Source organism: Polypterus senegalus, chromosome 12, assembly GCF_016835505.1.
Source record: "Polypterus senegalus isolate Bchr_013 chromosome 12, ASM1683550v1, whole genome shotgun sequence".
Taxonomy (NCBI): Eukaryota; Metazoa; Chordata; class Cladistia; order Polypteriformes; family Polypteridae; genus Polypterus; species Polypterus senegalus.
Window position 1 is genome coordinate 14,627,599 of NC_053165.1, and position 17,941 is coordinate 14,645,539.

The 17,941-nt window shown below is 41.9% G+C and overlaps 1 protein-coding gene across 1 annotated transcript in view; it reads right to left on the reverse strand.

Annotated features, from left to right (window-relative positions):
* LOC120540293 (cadherin-related family member 4-like) overlaps positions 1-8,444 on the reverse strand; it is a 51,003-nt gene extending 42,559 nt beyond the window's left edge. Inside the window, exons 1-2 of the mRNA XM_039770931.1 lie at positions 8,153-8,444; positions 5,316-5,345 (exon numbers count right to left, since the gene is read on the reverse strand). Of these exons, the coding sequence (XP_039626865.1) occupies positions 5,316-5,345; positions 8,153-8,210 (88 nt within the window). The 5' untranslated portion in view covers positions 8,211-8,444. The remainder of the gene's footprint in view (positions 1-5,315; positions 5,346-8,152) is intronic.
* Between the last annotated feature and the right edge of the window lie 9,497 nt (positions 8,445-17,941).

The window sequence follows — 17,941 nt, forward strand, 5'->3', positions numbered from 1 at the left end:
AGCAGAACACGATGGTACGAGAATCAAGTCGGTTGTGCCAAATATGAAACATTTTACTGAAACAACTGTAACGTGACGCAAGTACTCGTATCCCTCCACTTTTTCATATTATGTTGCGCCCTTGTAATATAAATATACCAGTAAAAGCGAACTGCACAATAACGTGCAGTGAATAAAACGGGACTTATAGGTTTTCCTCCTCTTTCTCTGTACGTTTATCATTCATTTTCTCAGAGGTGGATGTGCTTGCTGATTCGCGAGCGGCTCTTCTTCTCTTCTCCCCCCTAGCGGCCTGCTGCTTCTCTTCTTTCGTCGGCATCTTTTCACGTTAAAACGGATTAAGTCAGTGTTTGTCTTGCAATTACTTAGTATGTTTTCTTTTATTTTTCACTTAAGTCTTCAATCTGCTTCAAGAATGATTTAAGATATGAAGAGGTAGAGGAAGTGATGGTGAAGGTGGTAGGGAATGAGAACGACGTCCGTAAACATATACCGCACGGCCACCCTGCTGTATGCTGCAGAGAGTCGATTCTACAATCAAAATAAAAAGAGGAATAACCTTGGAGCTCAATCATCACCTCGAAAGCGGACAGTAGACGTCACATACTATATGTGCACCACATTTCAGGTCAGGTGGTCAAATGGTTTCTGAGCTACAGGCGATTTAAAATCCCGGACAGACAAACTGATATTATATGAGAAGATTTTTTTTTTTTTTTTAAAACATTAGACCAATCTGCATGAGAACAGGCCATTCAGACAAACAAAGCTTGCCAGTCTTATTCACTCAATTCTTCTAAAATAACATCAAGCCGAGTTTCAAAGGTCCCGTAAGTCCTGCGGTCTATCACACTACTTGGTCTCTTATTTCATTTTGTCTGTGGTTGTATCCAGCAGGGGGCGCTGGCTCCCTTGTTGGAAGGAGTTCTTCTGTAATTGCGGCATGTTACGTAACCCGAAACTATATAGATATGATGTTAAAAGGCGATGCCTCTCCCTTAGTGATACGGCAGTAAGAAATCACATAGGAGAAATAACTTCGCTTTCTTTAATGACGGCTTACGCGGCATAACAAACGAAGTGAGCCAATGGCAAGAACCCAGTTTAGGGAGTGGGGGGCCCCGACGTACAGTCTCTGCCATTTGCGTTTGTGTTGGAAGGATTTTCTGGACCGGATGACGTTATCTCCAATCCATTCGTTGGCTTCAAAAGGTGTGCCGGGCAATGTGCCAAGGCTTTATACTCTTAATTCTTGTGCAGCCCCCCACTTTGGTGAATCATGCCATTCCCAAACAAGGCACAGAGGATACAGTTTCATGCGGAGTTTGACACACAGTAATAGTATACAATGTCCATTTCGCAGTTGTCCCAGTCTTGTCTTCTAATGCTTGCCTAGCAGAAAGTATAGAGTGGTGTACAAAAAAACGGATTGCAATTTTGACTTTAATTGAAATATTTAGTTGTTTTAAAAGCTTTTAATTCTGATGTTTAAATCAATTTTAACACAAGCAGAAATATTTTAATTTAAGGTCAAAATTTAAATTAACTATTGGATTGTTTCTTTTTCTTAGTCTGATCCCATTTTTTATAAAATTGAAAACCGGTTGTGCTCTTACCTTTAATTTTAAATGAAGTCCATGCGCCTGCCCTTCTCCACGAAAATCTCAAAGTCAATTTCTTGTAAAACTCCTCCTTAATTTCTTAAAAAGTCTAAATCTTCAATTTTGGCAGTCAGTCAGAACAAAAACTAAAATGGCCCGCTGCAGTGCACCGGACTTTCTGATATCGCCGACTTATCGGCGCCTCTGCGTAGAAGAGCAGCATCAACAACGCGCACCTGCTGGGCTCACATGCGCCCCCTTCAGGGCGTCACGGTACTGTCCGTCTCATTCACTTTGTGCCTTTCCACTGCGGTTTAATGTCTGATCAGCAAGACTAAATATGTCACACACACATTCATTAAAGATATTAGCCAGACTGTGGAAAGTCAGGGTGTATAATAAACGGGTCTGCAAACCTTATATTGGCGACATACAGAGAGACAAAAACAGGCACCCGCCAATCGCAGGCATCAGCACCGTCAGTGTGTGAGGGAGAGCGCAGTCCGAGGGGAGGCGAGGCTCGTCGCTAACACACCTCGCGTTTCTCCCCTGTATTTGAACAGGAAATGCGCCAGTTCGGTGATGTTGACTATAAAAATGATGAAAGTGATTGGAATCGCACAGAAAACAACTTATAGCATAGACCAGTGGACACATTTATTTTAAGTCATTCGTTTTTTTTTTTTACTTTTCATGATGACAGGTGATCCCCTGACCGCACGTCCCCGAGGTCATCGCGTTTGTCTGCTACCGTATATTCAGGATCACGTCTTGCTTCTCAGTTTGGTTCAGGGTCTTGTTTCCTTATTGGAGGGTCTTGACTGACAAAAGGCTAAACATAAAGAACAGTAAACTCTCCGAATCACAGTGTGGTGTGGTGTGGTGGTTTTGGACTTCAGACCCTCCTCCTGACACCACTGTGTGACCCTGAGTAAGTCACCTGACCTGCCTGTGCTCCAATTGGAAAGCCAAATAAAGGGAACCAATTGTATCACAAATGTTGTAAGTCACCTTGGCGTGTGCCCACTTTAGGTAGTCATTGGGTCAGGCTGCCCATTCAAGAGCGAGCTTGGGAAGGACTGGCGAGGGTCTGCTACTGCACACTGATCCTTCCATGTCTCCATCTAAGAAGTGATCACGGGACTTGGCCAGAGGTGGCCGTTGGATGGATAACAAAGCCCTGTAACTGCCAGAAGCTCCTTACATCTAGAGTCGATGTGCAATTGGAGGTTAAATGTTCATTTGTAAGGAGGAAGGTTCGAATCCCGTAAATGCCAATAGGGACTCTGCTCCGATGGGCCCTTAACCTGCAATTGAGGAGCGCTTGGAGTAGTGAGAAAAGCACTATATAAATGAATTATTATTATTAAAATTGACATAAAATGGCTAGAGAGAAAAGGAGAAACATGAAAGCTGAAAAGGTGTGAAGTTGTGTGAGGTACTGAGGTGAGAAGAAGGGCGAGCCACGCCAGCTGACTGCAGGAGGATCAGGATATGTGAAGGTAGGCCCAGAGAGGACGACAAGCTTCTAATTTTTTTTGTTTTGCTTCATAATGGGATGTTGGTCTACCTTTTGATAGTATGGATGAGAGAAAAGAGTTACAATGAGGGAGTCTCTGCCATCAACACTGTAATATGTGTGTATATATTTATGATGTCAGTCAATTGCATTCGCTCACCAAAAATCACCTTCAGTTTGGGAGTAAAGCTGACCAAATGTACGTTTTTGGTCAGGTTTCTCAATTGACAAAACAGATTTAAAAAAAAAAAAAAATTCAACTGACTAAATGGAGAAATGCATTATTTTGACATGTCAAACCAATTTAAAACAATGGAACGCTCAAGAGAATGTTGCAACTTAAAAAAAAAAAAAATCCAGGCTTAACTTCCTTATTCTGTATCCGTGCCAAGAAGAATTTATTATTTTTTTTCTTAAATACAGTGCACAAAGCAACACACTCGCCACAATTCTCCAATACCAGTAATTAATAATAATTCAACCAATAACAATCCTCCACTCCCAGCAGCTTCGTCACCTAAACTCCCAACTCCGGCTCAGCTTGCTGGGTCTCCAACAGCCCTTTATATATTCTATGACCCTGAAGTGTTTCTCTTCTTCTTCTTCCGGGTCAAATGCCACATCATCCACCTTAAACATCCTGGAAGTACTGTGGGCTTCCGTCCTCGTGACTCCGAAGTACTTCTGGGTTGAAAGAAAAGAAGGAGACCCCACGTCCTTTATTAGCTCCCCCTGGTGGCACACAAGGCACCCATGATGCCCTGCAGGAATCCGGGGTACAGTTACCATCCAGGGGAGCTGCCACCTAGCATCCTGGGGGAGGCAGTGTCCTGGAAAGGCAGCCTTCCTCCACTCTTCCAGTTCGGGGACATCCTGGCCGGATTGAGCTGCCGGCCGTCTCTCACAATATAGATTATATCTCCATCCATTATCCAACCTGCTATACCCTACCTACAGGGTCACGGGGGGTCTGCTGGAGCCAATCCCAGCCAACACAGGGCACAAGGCAGGAAACAAATCCCGGGCAGGGCGCCAGCCCACCACAGGGCGCACACACACACACCAAGCACACACCAGGGACCATTTAGAATCACCAATGCACCCAATCTGCATGCCTTTGGACTGTGGGAGGGTGCAAGGCAGGAAACAAACCCCGGGCAGGGTGCCAATCCACCGCAGGGCACACACACACAAGGGATAATTTAGGATTGGCAATGCACCCAACCTGCATGTCTTTGGACTGTGGGAGGAAACCCACGCAGACACGGGGAGAACATGCAAACTCCACGCAGGGAGGACCCGGGAAACAAACTCAGGTCTCCTTACTGCGAGGCAGCAGCGCTACCCACTGTGCCACCGTGCCGCCCTATCAGATAGATAGAGAATTGATTTTGATTTCCACGGCTCAATTGTTTTAAGTATTGCCGAGTGTGACTATGTGCGCAAGTCTGTCTAATAATTGACTTGTAACGGACGTAACAAAGACTCTAAAACTGGAATAAGAACCCTCAGGAAATGAAAGGATAACCAAATACAGCATGTATATACTAAAACACTGTTCAGCTGCAGGATTTCCTATTTCAAAGCTTGCCGCAAACCTTCATCTCTTAAAATTAGGTTTGATCGATTTCGTGAAGTTTCCACATCACAAGCTGAAACTACCATTTCTTTTAACTGTGCAGCTTGAAATCCGAATATTTCTGTTTAACAATTTTTTTTCACTAAACGTTCATGGCTGACAAAAATCACAGAAGGGCCTTGATTGCAATAATAAGCGATTGGCAGGATTTGAGGTGAATGGTTTGCTGTTTTAACTCTTTATTTTAGTAAGGCGGTGTTGTAGATCTCCATGCATTGGGTAGGGGAAACAAGTTAATTCATGTTTATAAAGCCAATAAATTATAGCTAATGTTGTACCCCTAACCAAAATAGCATTTTAAGGTTAAATCAACAACATTAAGTCCTTCATCTTGTATAAATAATTGAATTAATGGTCGTGAATACATAGGAGGGTAATATTTCTTCTCAACATAATAGACCCCCCCCCCCAAAAAAAAGTAATGCAACAAATACAAGTGGGGTGCACTTCTCTTTTTTCATCATATTGCATGTGTAAAATCATCATTAATATATAAATATGCATAATGTATTAAAACATTATATGAATTTAACACCAATATCTACAGGTTTCTTACCAGGGTCGCTCTGTGCAGAGGTCAGTTTAACTGCAACAGAAAAGAAAAGCGCATTTTACAAATATTCTGAGCAATATCTAGAATACAAACAGTAAAGCCAACACAACAACAAAAAAAAATAATTGTCAGATTATTATGAAAAGAGATGTGATGCAACTGTTATTTAACAGAGAAAACTAGAGAACAGCGTGTGTTGCTTTTGATGAGAGAGAGGTTAGGAGCAGGCGCCGATACAGCGCATTGCCGCACCCACCACATGACAAACCAACGACCCTTTTGACATTAGGACCCAAGCGCAGCCATGTGACGGGTGACACCTCAGCACCACACTAGTTCAGATGGAATGGAATAGTGGGAGGAGATTTTTATATACATATATACTGCTCAAAAGAATTAAAGGAACACTTTTTAATCAGAGTATAGCATAAAGTCAATGAAACTTATGGGATGTTAATCTGGTCAGTTAAGTAGCAGAGGGGGTTGTTAATCAGTTTCAGCTGCTGTGGTGTTAATGAAATTAACAACAGATGCACTAGAGGGGCAACAATGAGATGACCCCCAAAACAGGAATGGTTTAACAGGTGGAGGCCACTGACATTTTTCCCTCCTCATCTTTTCTGACTGTTTCTTCACTAGTTTTGCATTTGGCTACAGTCAGTGTCACTACTGGTAGCATGAGGCGATTACCTGGACCCTACAGAGGTTGCACAGGTAGTCCAACTTCTCCAGGATGGCACATCAATACGTGTCATTGCCAGAAGGTTTGCTGTGTCTCCCTGCACAGTCTCAAGGGTATGCAGGAGATTCTAGGAGACAAGCAGTTACTCTAGGAGAGCTGGAGAGGGCCATAGAAGGTCCATAACCCATCAGCAGGACCAGTATCTGCTCCTTTGGGCAAGGAGGAACAGGATGAGCACTGCCAGAGCCCTACAAAATGACCTCCAGCAGGCCACTGGTGTGAATGTCTCTGACCAAACAACCAGAAAGACTTCATGAGGGTGACCCAAGGGCCCCATGTCCTCTAATGGGCCCTGAGCTCACTGCCCAGCAGCATGCAGCTCGATTGGCATTCGCCATAGAATACCAGAATTGGCAGATGCACCACTGGTGCCCTGTGCTTTTTACAGATGAGAGCAGGTTCACCCTGAGCATGTGACAGAAGTGAAAGGGTCTGGAGAAGCCATGAAGAACATTATGCTGCCTGTAACATCATTCAGCATGAGCAGTTTGGTGGTGGGTTAATGATTGTCTGGGGAGGCATATCCATGGAGGGTCACACAGACCGCTACAGGCTTGACAAAGGCACCTTGGCTGCCATTAGGTATCAGGATGAAATCCTTGGACCCATTGTCAGACCCTATGCTGGTACAGTGGCTCCTGGTGCACGACAATTCCTGGCCTCATGTGGTGAGAGTATGCAGGCAGTTCCTGGAGGATGAAGGAATTGACACCATTGACTGGCCACCACACTTTCCTGACCTAAATCCAATAGAACACCTCTGGGACATTATGTTTTGGTCCATCCAATGCCACCAGGTTGCACCTCAGACTGTCCAGGAGCTCAGTGATGCCCTGGTCCAGATCTGGGAGGAGATCCCCACAACACCATCTGTCATCTCATTAGAAGCATGCACCGATGTTGTCAGGCATGTATACAAGAACACAGGGGCCATACAAAGTGCTGCGTACAATTTGGAGTTGCTGCAATTCAATTTGGGCAAAATGGACTAGCCTGCCACATCATTTTTCACTCTGATTTTTGGGGCGTCTTTGAATTCAGGGCTCTGTAGGTTGATCATTTTCATTTCCATCAAACGATGTGGCATCCTTTCGTTCCTAACACATTACCCAGTCTATATCAGTATAGATATCCAGGAGGATTTCTTTTTCCCATTGAGATCTGATGGTTTTCAAAGTGTTCCTTTAATTTTTTGAGCAGTTTATATATATATATATATATATATATATATATATACATATTTTTTTATGGTGGCTGGAGTGCCAATTCTGCCACCAACCCCCAGGTTTTTCGCAGTAGTTTGGCGGGACCCGACAAGTCACTTTTGGCGTTTACGGAATTCGAACCGACAACCTTCCGATTGCCAGTGCAGATCCTCACCTCAGAGCCACCATTCCGAGAGAGTGAGAGAATGGGGGGAGAGATTTTGGGGGGTGGGGGTATATAACAATAGAAAACTGGATAAACTGCAAGAAATGAGTTAAAAAAAAAAAAAAAGGAGAGAGAGAAAAGATGCCCTAGTGTCTAGATATTAAGAAGGGAACACAAAGATGAAAACTACCCAAGCAAACTCACACTGTAGCATCTACGAACTTAAAATACCGGTGTACAGATATTGAACTCGGTAAAAACTCGCCCGCAATCTAACAAAGGAATGATTATTGTCAAACAAATTGTGAAAATTACCATTGAGAGCACCTTTTAAAGATTACAGTTGGACCTGGCAACATTCACATCAAACTGTAGAAAACAATTTTTCAAATTATTGATCGTTTTTAATTGTTTAACTTTTAAAGCATTGGATCTCCCTGGTAATATAGAAGATGATCCTGATCTTCCAGGCCGTGTAATTAATAAGAACAGCGGCAGTCATCGAGCTACTAAGCGGAGCAGTTCAGCCTTGTGGTTGCTTCTTCTCTTGCGCGTAAAGCCCGCTGGATATTTTGAATTATAAATGACTGTCATTTAACACTTAGAACAGTAGTTTTATATCTAATTCATAACGTTTTCTTAAGAAATGTTAAATTTATTCATTTAAGTATTTCACCAAGTGATGTAACACGCAACCAACTGGAATTTGAAAATAAGCAAAACTTACCTGTAACGTGCATATGTAGCAAAAATAACATGACTTTGATGCATATAATCCAAGACATTTTATTCGGCCGAGCAGCAGTTGTCCGATAGGTAGGTTCGACGCAACAGCCGTTTCAATAATTGACAACTCGAAAATGAATCTCAGCGAAGTGCTCCACCCGAGCCATCATAAATAAGAGTCAATAAACATATCAGCGGTTGCACCACGCGTTGACGAATCCCTTGTTTTGCCTGATCTTGTCCCGCCGATTGTTCTGTTGAGGTGACTTGCTGTCATTTGAGGGGTGTGGTCGCGCCTGATGGGCCTCGCATTCAAGAAGTCGGCGTTAAGGAAACAGCAGATTACAAGGACACGGGCTCTGTGTTGTCCCACAGCAGGTATGCCGTTGCCAGGCCATCGGTTATGTCACTGAGCCGATAAAAGGAATTTGGAAATAAAAAAAAAAAACCTTTTTACATTACCTAATTTATTGCTGCTGGCAATAAAAAGAAACATAACAACAGTTTCAATTAAAGGACGAGATAGACCTTTCAGTTGTGTGCGTTGAGTAATTAAAACTCAGCGGCCACAAGGAGGATATATTATTATTAAAGGCGGCCACGGTTTACCGAATACATTGTGTTATAATTAACGTAATGTTTCATTTTATTTCTCTGAATTTAATGTCTTACTCTTTATTTATTTATCTGGTTTAGTACAATATACCCTGCCGTTCTTTCTTAAAATCTGAAGTGCCTGGAGCATGGGAAAGGCGCTATATAAATAAAATGTATTATTATTATTTAAACGAACCTTCATCAGAAGTACAATCGCTATCTACATGCTGTCGATGTTTAACTGTCATATTTCACGGTTATAAAAGTGCAAAATATCGGGTCTGTCGATTAGTTTAGATATAAACTATTGTCACATAGCAGTTTAAAAAATGTTAGCATACTTGTCAAGTCCAACCCCTGCCTATTTAGAGTTTACACGTTATACCAAATCATCTGCTAATGTAAATCCATCCATCCATTGTCTAACCCGCTGAATCCGAATAGGGTCACGGGGGTCTGCTGGAGCCAATCCCAGCCAACACAGGGCACAAGGCAGGAACCAATCCTGGGCAGGGTGCCAACCCACCGCAGGACACACACAAACACACCCACACACCAAGCACACACTAGGGCCAATTTAGAATCGCCAATCCACCTAACCTGCATGTCTTTGGATTGTGGGAGGAAACCGGAGCACCCGGAGGAAACCCACGCAGACAAGGAGAACATGCAAACTCCACGCAGGGAGGACCCGGGAAGCGAACCCGGGTCTCCTAACTGCGAGGCAGCAGCGCTACCACTGCGCCACCGTGCCGCCCTAATGTAAATCCAAAAAAGAGCAAAGAACCAACTTTATATCTAAGGAACTCTTCTCAGAATGAAAGCTTTGTCAAGCAATGGATCTAGGAGGAACCACACAACCCAGTCGTCGTCTGCTCGGATATCAGTAAGAGTGAAAGAGAAGGTCTACAGGACGGTAGTGAGACCAGCTATGTTATATGGGTAGGAGACGGTGGCACAGGAGACAGAGCTGCAGGTGGCAAAATTGAAGATGTGAAGATTGGCATTGGGTGTGATGAGGATGGACAGAATTAGAAATGAGGACATTAGAGGGTCAGCTCAGGTGGGACGGTTGGGAGAAAAAGTCAGAGAGGCGAGATTGCGTTGGTTTGGACATGTGCAGAGAAGAGATGAGGGGTATACGGAGTGAAGGGTGCCAAGGACAGAGCTGCCAAGGAAGAGGAAGGGCTAAGCTAAGGTTTATGGATGTGATGAGAGAGGACATGCAGGTGATGGGGGTGACAGAACAAGATGACAAGGACAGGAAGATATGGAAGATGATCCACCGTGAGAACCCCAGTAAACACCCATATACTGCCATTAAAGAACTCTCATTTTTAAGAGCGTATATTGAAGTAAACGTGTCATCAAGAAGTGGTATGACAAGTATTTAAACAAATAAACACACACATGCACACACCCTAGAAACATTTGGTTTCTTTATGCGCTGTTGAAGCACTTTATTATCTTTAGTGCAGTGCTATGTAACATTCTTTAGCGGACAATTAGTTTACTCTTTAACGACTAAAGAACGGTTGGTTTTCTTGGCCGTATCATCTCCATTTTTGGTTTAACAGTGTTGGCGCAGAGATTTCCGTTTTTAGGGATTCGAGTTTTGCTCCCCTGGTCGCTGAACGTGTAATCTGTACGTTTTCTTGAGGTGGTTCAGTTCCCTTACACCGCCGTGCAGCTAGTTAGTTGACGGCCATCTCTAAACGGACCCAGTTGTGTGCGACAAGCAGGCGTTCTGCTCAGATTTAGTTCTTCTCGAGCCCCCGATTCTGTCGGTCGGTCGGTCCACTACTCCACAACCTCGACATTAAAAACGATACGGAATGGCCATTACAGTACACTCTTAAAATAATGGTGCCCGAGTGTTTGTTTTGGGCGCTGAAGCTGTACAAGGGGGGCGTCAGATAAATAAACAAGGACATCAAAATTAATTTTTTACGTTTTTATTTCAAATTTAAATTTGGACGCATATAATCACAACAAATGCATTATAACTAAAATTTAAATAAAACATTTCAAAGGCATAGATCTAATGGCTAATATGTGCCTGCTTTAAAGTACACAGCCTGTCCAGGTTTGCTTTGATATTCGAGATATCGAGACACTCGGAGCTCCTTTTCTATTTGAAGTTTGTTTCTATGGCGGGCGGCGCCGCTGCTGCTGCTGCTTTTATAGTCGCGTATTTCATTTCAGAAAGTTCGAGGCGTATCGGTACCTGTCGCCAACATTCGGGTAACCGTAGATCAGGTGACAATGCGGCGCGACTGCACCACAATGGCAGCGTAGCCAATTTTGCCAAACTGAGTTCAATAATACCCAAATGTGGCAATTGGTGCCACGGCCCACCTGCCAAGTTGTTTGCCTGCCTATGGTAAAGTCATCCCTGATGGAGGATCACAGGAATCATGGGAAAGAGGGGTCCTTTCATCGGAGCAACGTTTCAGCCGTGGCATGGCCAAATGGGGAGGCAGCTAGATGGATGAGGTCTCAGGACTCTAAAATATCCAAACCTAATTATGTCATATCATCTACTGTTAAACCGTACTTCTAAAAATTTTTATTATTATGCTGTCTTAAGGAATTGTTCTGTGTATTGTATTGACCCCCTACTTTTGACACCCACTGCACGCCCAACCTACCTGGAAAGGGGTCTCTCTTTGAACTGCCTTTCCCGAGGTTTCTTCCATTTTCCTACAAGGTTTTTATTGGGAGTTTTTCCTTGTCTTCTCAGAGAGTCAAGGCTGGGGGGCTGTCAAAAGGCAGGGCCTGTTAAAGCCCATTGCGGCACATCCTGTGTGATTTTGGGCTATACAAAAATAAACTGTATTGTATTGTAATAATTTACTGCGTATTGTTTTATTTTCATGATACAACTAACAGCGGTATAAGATTTGTAGGTCGAAAATACGTTCGTCTCGCGCAGATGGACTTCATGGGTGTCCTCGTTTACGAGATTTTTAAAAATTAAAACATATTTAATCGTTTCTTTGCATAAAAAAAATTAAATAAGAATAATTTCTTCTTTGTTTTTGAGATTAGAATTACTACCAAAAACTACACAAGGCATTTTAACAGTTATTAAAGCACTTAAAAAAAAAAATTGCAAATATTTCATTGAAGTTAGCCGGACACATGCAAATCTTATGGAAGTAAAAATGATAGGATACCGCGACACCGCACGAGTATCATACCTTTGTTAGGTGTATCGTGGGTTATTCTCATCTATCGTGTATTATACAAGGGGCGGAGAACTATTCCAGGTAGAAAAGGGGTTGGGGGGTCGCGAAATACGAAAGTTTGAGAACCGCTGGTCATAGGGGAACCATTTTTAGTTCCCATCCACATGAAGATTTCAGGAGGAACATTAAATTTATTTAGATCCGTAACAGTCTCCATGCAGTAATAAACTATGAATAGATGGGAACAACCCTGCCCGGGATTGGTTCCGGCCTTGTGCCCTGTGTTGGCTGGGATTGGCTCCAGCAGACCCCCGTGACCCTATTCGGATTCAGCGGGTTAGACAATGGCTGGCTAGATGGGAACAGCAGCTCTGTGAAATGCCAAAGGCTCATGGATTTAAAAGGACTCGGTTAGTCTGCCTACAACAACACAGGCGGTTTTCTTAAACTGTTAGTCTGCCTAGCAGGGCACTGACATACATGAAGAAAATATTAACTCTATTTTAGGAAATATTTCAAAACACAAAGAACTAACTTCACATGCGAAGAACACTTACTAGAATTAAACCGTTCTTTGTCAAAACAATCAATGGTGCTAGGAGGGCTCACACAACCCCGTACAGAACCATAACACACCCTTAAAGATTAACCAGAATTTTAAAAAGAGTGACTTACAAGTACATTTCACTTTACTCAACAGAAGATTTTACAATCGACTCCACTCCAATCGACAATATCCAATCAAGTGCATTAACTTGTATATTTATTACGTATACGCAAATGAACAGGAAATTTAATGAAGTAGAAACTTCAATCATATATAATTTGAAACTTTGGGGGTCAAATGTTAAAGTCGCACAGATAGACAGCTCTGTAGAGAAGTGCACATCTATCTTTACAGATCGAGGTGCGTTTTTATATTCATTTCTTTCTCTTCATCCACCTGCGTGTGCTCTAGTAGGGAAAAGAATCAGTCAGCTATCGGACTTCATTTCTTTGATTATCTAATGGCAGGTGTACGCGTGCGCAGGTCTGTGCGCGCACAATGCATTTTGAATTTGGACATGTGCATTTAAATAAGGCGTTTCAAAAATTACTCGTGCAAAAATTCTAAAAATCGATATGCCTGATCCTATTCTGCAAAATTGCTTTTTAAAAATTAAACCGATATCATTGCACATCAATCAAATCGTTTTTGAAAAATATGGAGATTAAGTCTATTTTTTCGTCCACTACTCGAGTCTGTTAAAAGGTTTAAGCGAATGCAACTTGTTTGAAAAAGACAGATCTGTTTTTCTGGAAGATTGCGTTGCACCGCAGGTTTCCATGCAGCCACTATGGCAAAAATCAGCTCTGGTCGTCATTTTGAACTCCACGGAATCAGAATCTGAACTCACATCGACAGGGAAATTCTAACCTAATCACCAACTGCCATTTACACGGAAGTAAAAATGGATAGAGTCAAATCAATCGAAAGGGTCATTTAAAGTTCGACATTCAGCCAATAGATGGCAGCATCGGACCGAAGAAAAATATTTTGTAAGCAACGTCTAAAAATAGGAAGCCGGATTCGCTTCAGTTGCACGGAAAGCTTAAACTGGAATCAAATGGGTGCACAAAACTGATGGATGTTTGTGTTGTGATTGGCACTGCTGTCTCACGACACCGCATGCCCAGCTCCACGGCCTGGCTGCTATTGGCTGGTTGCTTTCCGAGTTCGATGGACAATCCATTTTCTATCCAGATCATAAACAGGTTTGGTATTTTAACGACTCTAAATTTGCTCTGGTTGTGTAATTGCAGCAGGGTTTTATTTTGTAAACTTTTTTTTTATAGCATACTGTATTCTTTCCATTATAGGGCCTATCCTGCATCCAGGGCTACACTTAAGAAGGGTGAGCCTGCTGAACAATTCCAGTCCCCTGATGCCACCGTTTTTTCAATTTTTTTTTTAAATAAATGTAAAACATTTACCTCTGGTCATTTTTACTACCTCTTGCTGCCCTAAACTAGAGCCTTATTCACCCAAACATATAGACACACTTGAAAGGAGGCTGCGTTGTTGGCGTCTTTCACATATGTTGTTAAAGATGGAAATTTAATTATAACAGCCACGAGAAATGAGGAGTGTGCATCAACGTCGCCACGTTTCTGGGCTCATGGTTACTGCCCCAGGTCCCCGGCCTACACTAAAGCAGCACTGGGCACAAGGGAGACCTCGCGAGAATCCGGAATATGGCTTTGCCTCAGCCCGAGGACATTGGAAACGCTGTCATAAATTACACGCCTCTTTAATGCAATGTGCGTTTTAGCCAAAATAAAAATATTTTCTGAAGTTTAGATTATTTATACTCAAAATCTAAAACCCACCAGCAATCTTTATTTGCAGTGTTACTCTGTAACAACATTAAAAAGTGGGAAACAACATAACATAGGCCTAGCGTTACCAAGCCATCACTGGGCCAATGAGGGATTTATTGAATTTGCATTGCCAGCGATTAACCCATTTAGGTCACTAGAGGAACTGTGTTGGGGGCTGTCTCCCATTGAAGCAGCACCCCCAAACACACATGGGCCAGTATACTTTAATTAATTGGGTTTTCACAAGTCCACACTACCCATAGTCTGCCCACACGGGACTACTGTGTATGTGTTTGCAGGAGAGCGTGTTGTGGTAATGTTTAGCATTGTCAAGCAATAAAAGAAAATTCGCTCATAGTAGTTCTATTTACCCATTTGCACTCATGCACACTTACTTCCACTAACCCCCAAATTTTCAAAAGACGTCTGCAGGTTTGCTACCGCCGTCCCTGAGCCGCGCGCTTAAGAAATAAACTTCTGCGCTCAAAACTGGCGCTCAGGGCGGCTCGTCTTTCCCGTTCACCCCACAATCCTCTGCGAGCAGCGCAGCCTTCGACCCAGTCGCCGCCTCACAGCTGGCAGGATGGCTTCTCAGTTTATCAGCGCATTGACCGCTTGCGTTTTTCAAAGAGTCTGCACCGTTTATTTTTAAATCCAAATAATGTTTTAAATAATAACTGACGTTTTAGCTTATCTAATCGTCTTATTGATTTCTTCTTCCTCTTTTTTGGTGAATATTACACTTACAGACTGACTACATGAATGGACTAGTGAGTATACATCATAAAAACTGTGTAAAACATGCAACGTTAATAACGTCATTGTTTGTTTTAGACGTTGTCGCCTAATTTCACTTCTGCTTTCCGTTGGGTCACACAAAAGGTAACAAGTGAAAGGTTGGAAACAACGGAATTCACCTGGGCACAGAATGGCCGCGCGTTTAAAAGCAGCGGGCACCTGCTCGGTCACTTTTGTCAAGTTATTAAGTGTCTGGGTGCAGCATTTGTCATTTTGCTTTCACTCTTTTCTTGTAGAAATAAAGAATCATATTACTAAATGACTCATTTTTATCACCTTTTTAAATAACTACTATATTGTGTGTAGCATCTTCATTTTGTTTGGTCTTTCCTCTTATCGTTATTTCGTTTCTTCTTCCCATTTATATATTACTGTATACGTATTCCCTGCTATTTCACTTTCTTCCTTGCCGCGGGTTTACGCTTTTTCTCTTCTATTTCCATGGTTTTCAATTACTGGAATTTGTTAGATTGTCTTACTTTTGATTATTTAACGCTTCTTTTGTTAGAAAAAATAAAAAGGGACGACCAGAAGATATCAAATTTAACTCCGGGTTTTGCAACCGTACAGTCTTGTGATTTTAGTATTTCTTATTTTTCAGTGTATGTTTGTTGATTTTGGATTAACCGTTCCGTAGAAATATAAGCTAAAAAGCCAGAGTTGTTTTGAGATTTTATTTTACTTCCATGAAAATTAAAGTTTGATGGCGGGGTTAAAAATTCGCTCTCACGTTAATCAATCAATCAACATTTATTTATATAGCACATATTCATACAAAAAAAAAATGTAGCTCAAAGTGCTTTACAAAATGAATAGAGAAATAGAAGACACAATAGAAAATAAACATAAGTCAACATTAATTAACATAGAATAAGAGTAAGGTCCGATGGCCAGGGTGGACAGAAAAAACAAAAAAAAAAACTCCAAAGGCTGGAGAAAAAAATAAAATCTGTAGGGGTTCCAGACCACGAGACCGCCCAGTCCCCTCTGGGCATTCTACCTAACATAAGTCAAACAGTCCTCTTTGGATTTAGGGTTTTCATGGAAGGACCTGATGATGATGGTCATGTGGACTTCTGGCTTTCAGTCCATCAATCAAATCAAACGTTAAGTCTATAGATTTGAACTCAATGACATCCAAAAACGTCGAGACAAGTTTATTTTAGCGCCGTGTCGTTGTGCGTGTCTGTGGATGCGTACGTACGACAATATATAAAAAAATTCTCTTTTTCAAACAAGTTGCATCGTTATTGTATTGCTACACGCTCCCCGTTTACTGTTTCGGGGTCCAGTACTCATCTCCAAATTCTCCGAAAACGGTCTGACTGATGGCCAACGAGAACTGCCATAGAATGTTTAATTCTACAAGGATTTTTGCTGCCGTTTAGAGGACCAGGCCTACCGATTTTCAAAATGTTTGCATGAGATACACACGTAGGCACACACGGAGCCACCCACAAATGCGCACGCAATACACACTCCTAGGGATTTATAAGCGATGATAGCTGACAGCCGTTTATCCTACCGGAGCGTATATCGGTACGAGTGAGCAGACACCCCCGTGTTAATCTGTCCCTCTGTGCAGCTTCTTTACTTCACTTGACCCAATGCGATTCATTTCAAATACCGTTATGGAAGTTGTTCACTTCTTTCAAAGTTATGCTCAAATTAATGTAATTTATTGTATCATATTGTACAGTACAATCGATAATCAGATTGTAAAATAGCCGGTTGAATGATTTCCTGCTGCATCACTAAAGTGATATTGAAATGGTGTTGAGCCATTCCAGACTAAATTTTTCTTTATCCTTATTACTTGCAGTTTATAAATATTCATTGTATTTACAGCCTTTTTAACTTAACCACGTTTACACTTTCTTACATTTCCAAGTTACTGAAATTTTTTGGATTTTCTAACTGTCCCTTACTGCACCCTTCGGGTAGAGGAAAAAATAAAGTGTTATGTAACTCACGGCTTTGTCACATTATACTTGGGATTTTAGAATTTCCTTATTTTTCCATGTTGGTGCATTGGTAGATTTAATAATTTTTGCTGCCCAAACATACAATAAGCTAAAATTCAGGGTCCATCAATTTGAAATTCAATTTTTAGTCTGTGTATTTCAATTTCTTAATCATAAAACAAGGAATATTTTATTTGTTTAACTCAACTCCTTATGTTTCATATATACTCCTACTAAGGGGCTTACTCCCCGCTGGCTTTGCTTGCCAAAACCGGTCTGCGCGATGCACCAGCCACTTCGTGTCTCTGCCCCTGGCGTTGAAGAGCACCATTGTGAACGCACCCCAAGGAGACGCAGTCGCTCCTCCGAAACCCCCTCTTAAAACGGCGATACAATGGGAAACAAATACATTTTTATTTTTTACCTCCTCTTTGCTCGATCATCTGCTGGTTTGCTGCTACTGCCATGCCGCACGATCTTCATCTCGCGCAGCACTTAGAACATTTAAAAGCCTGTACAGCAGCGGTCTTTGTGGTCTACTCTTTGTCTTTTATTTCCGGGCCTGGGCATGGTTAAATCTGTCGAAACATGAGAGTTCTTGATATTTCAGTTTATAATTTAGAAACGGAATAAGAATCTGAAAATCTAAACATCACATAAAAGTTCGATAAATTCTGAAAAGAATGATACCAAACATATACAGGTATATGTAGGTTTTAAAATAAGCCCGATTTAAAACGTGACAAAAAATCGTTGCACTTTTAGGCTTAGGATAGAGATATATATATATATATATATATTCTGTATCTTTCCGTGTATACTGGGTGGTCGAGATCTAATTATGCAGATCCAGATCGTATGGATGACTGATTTATGCGG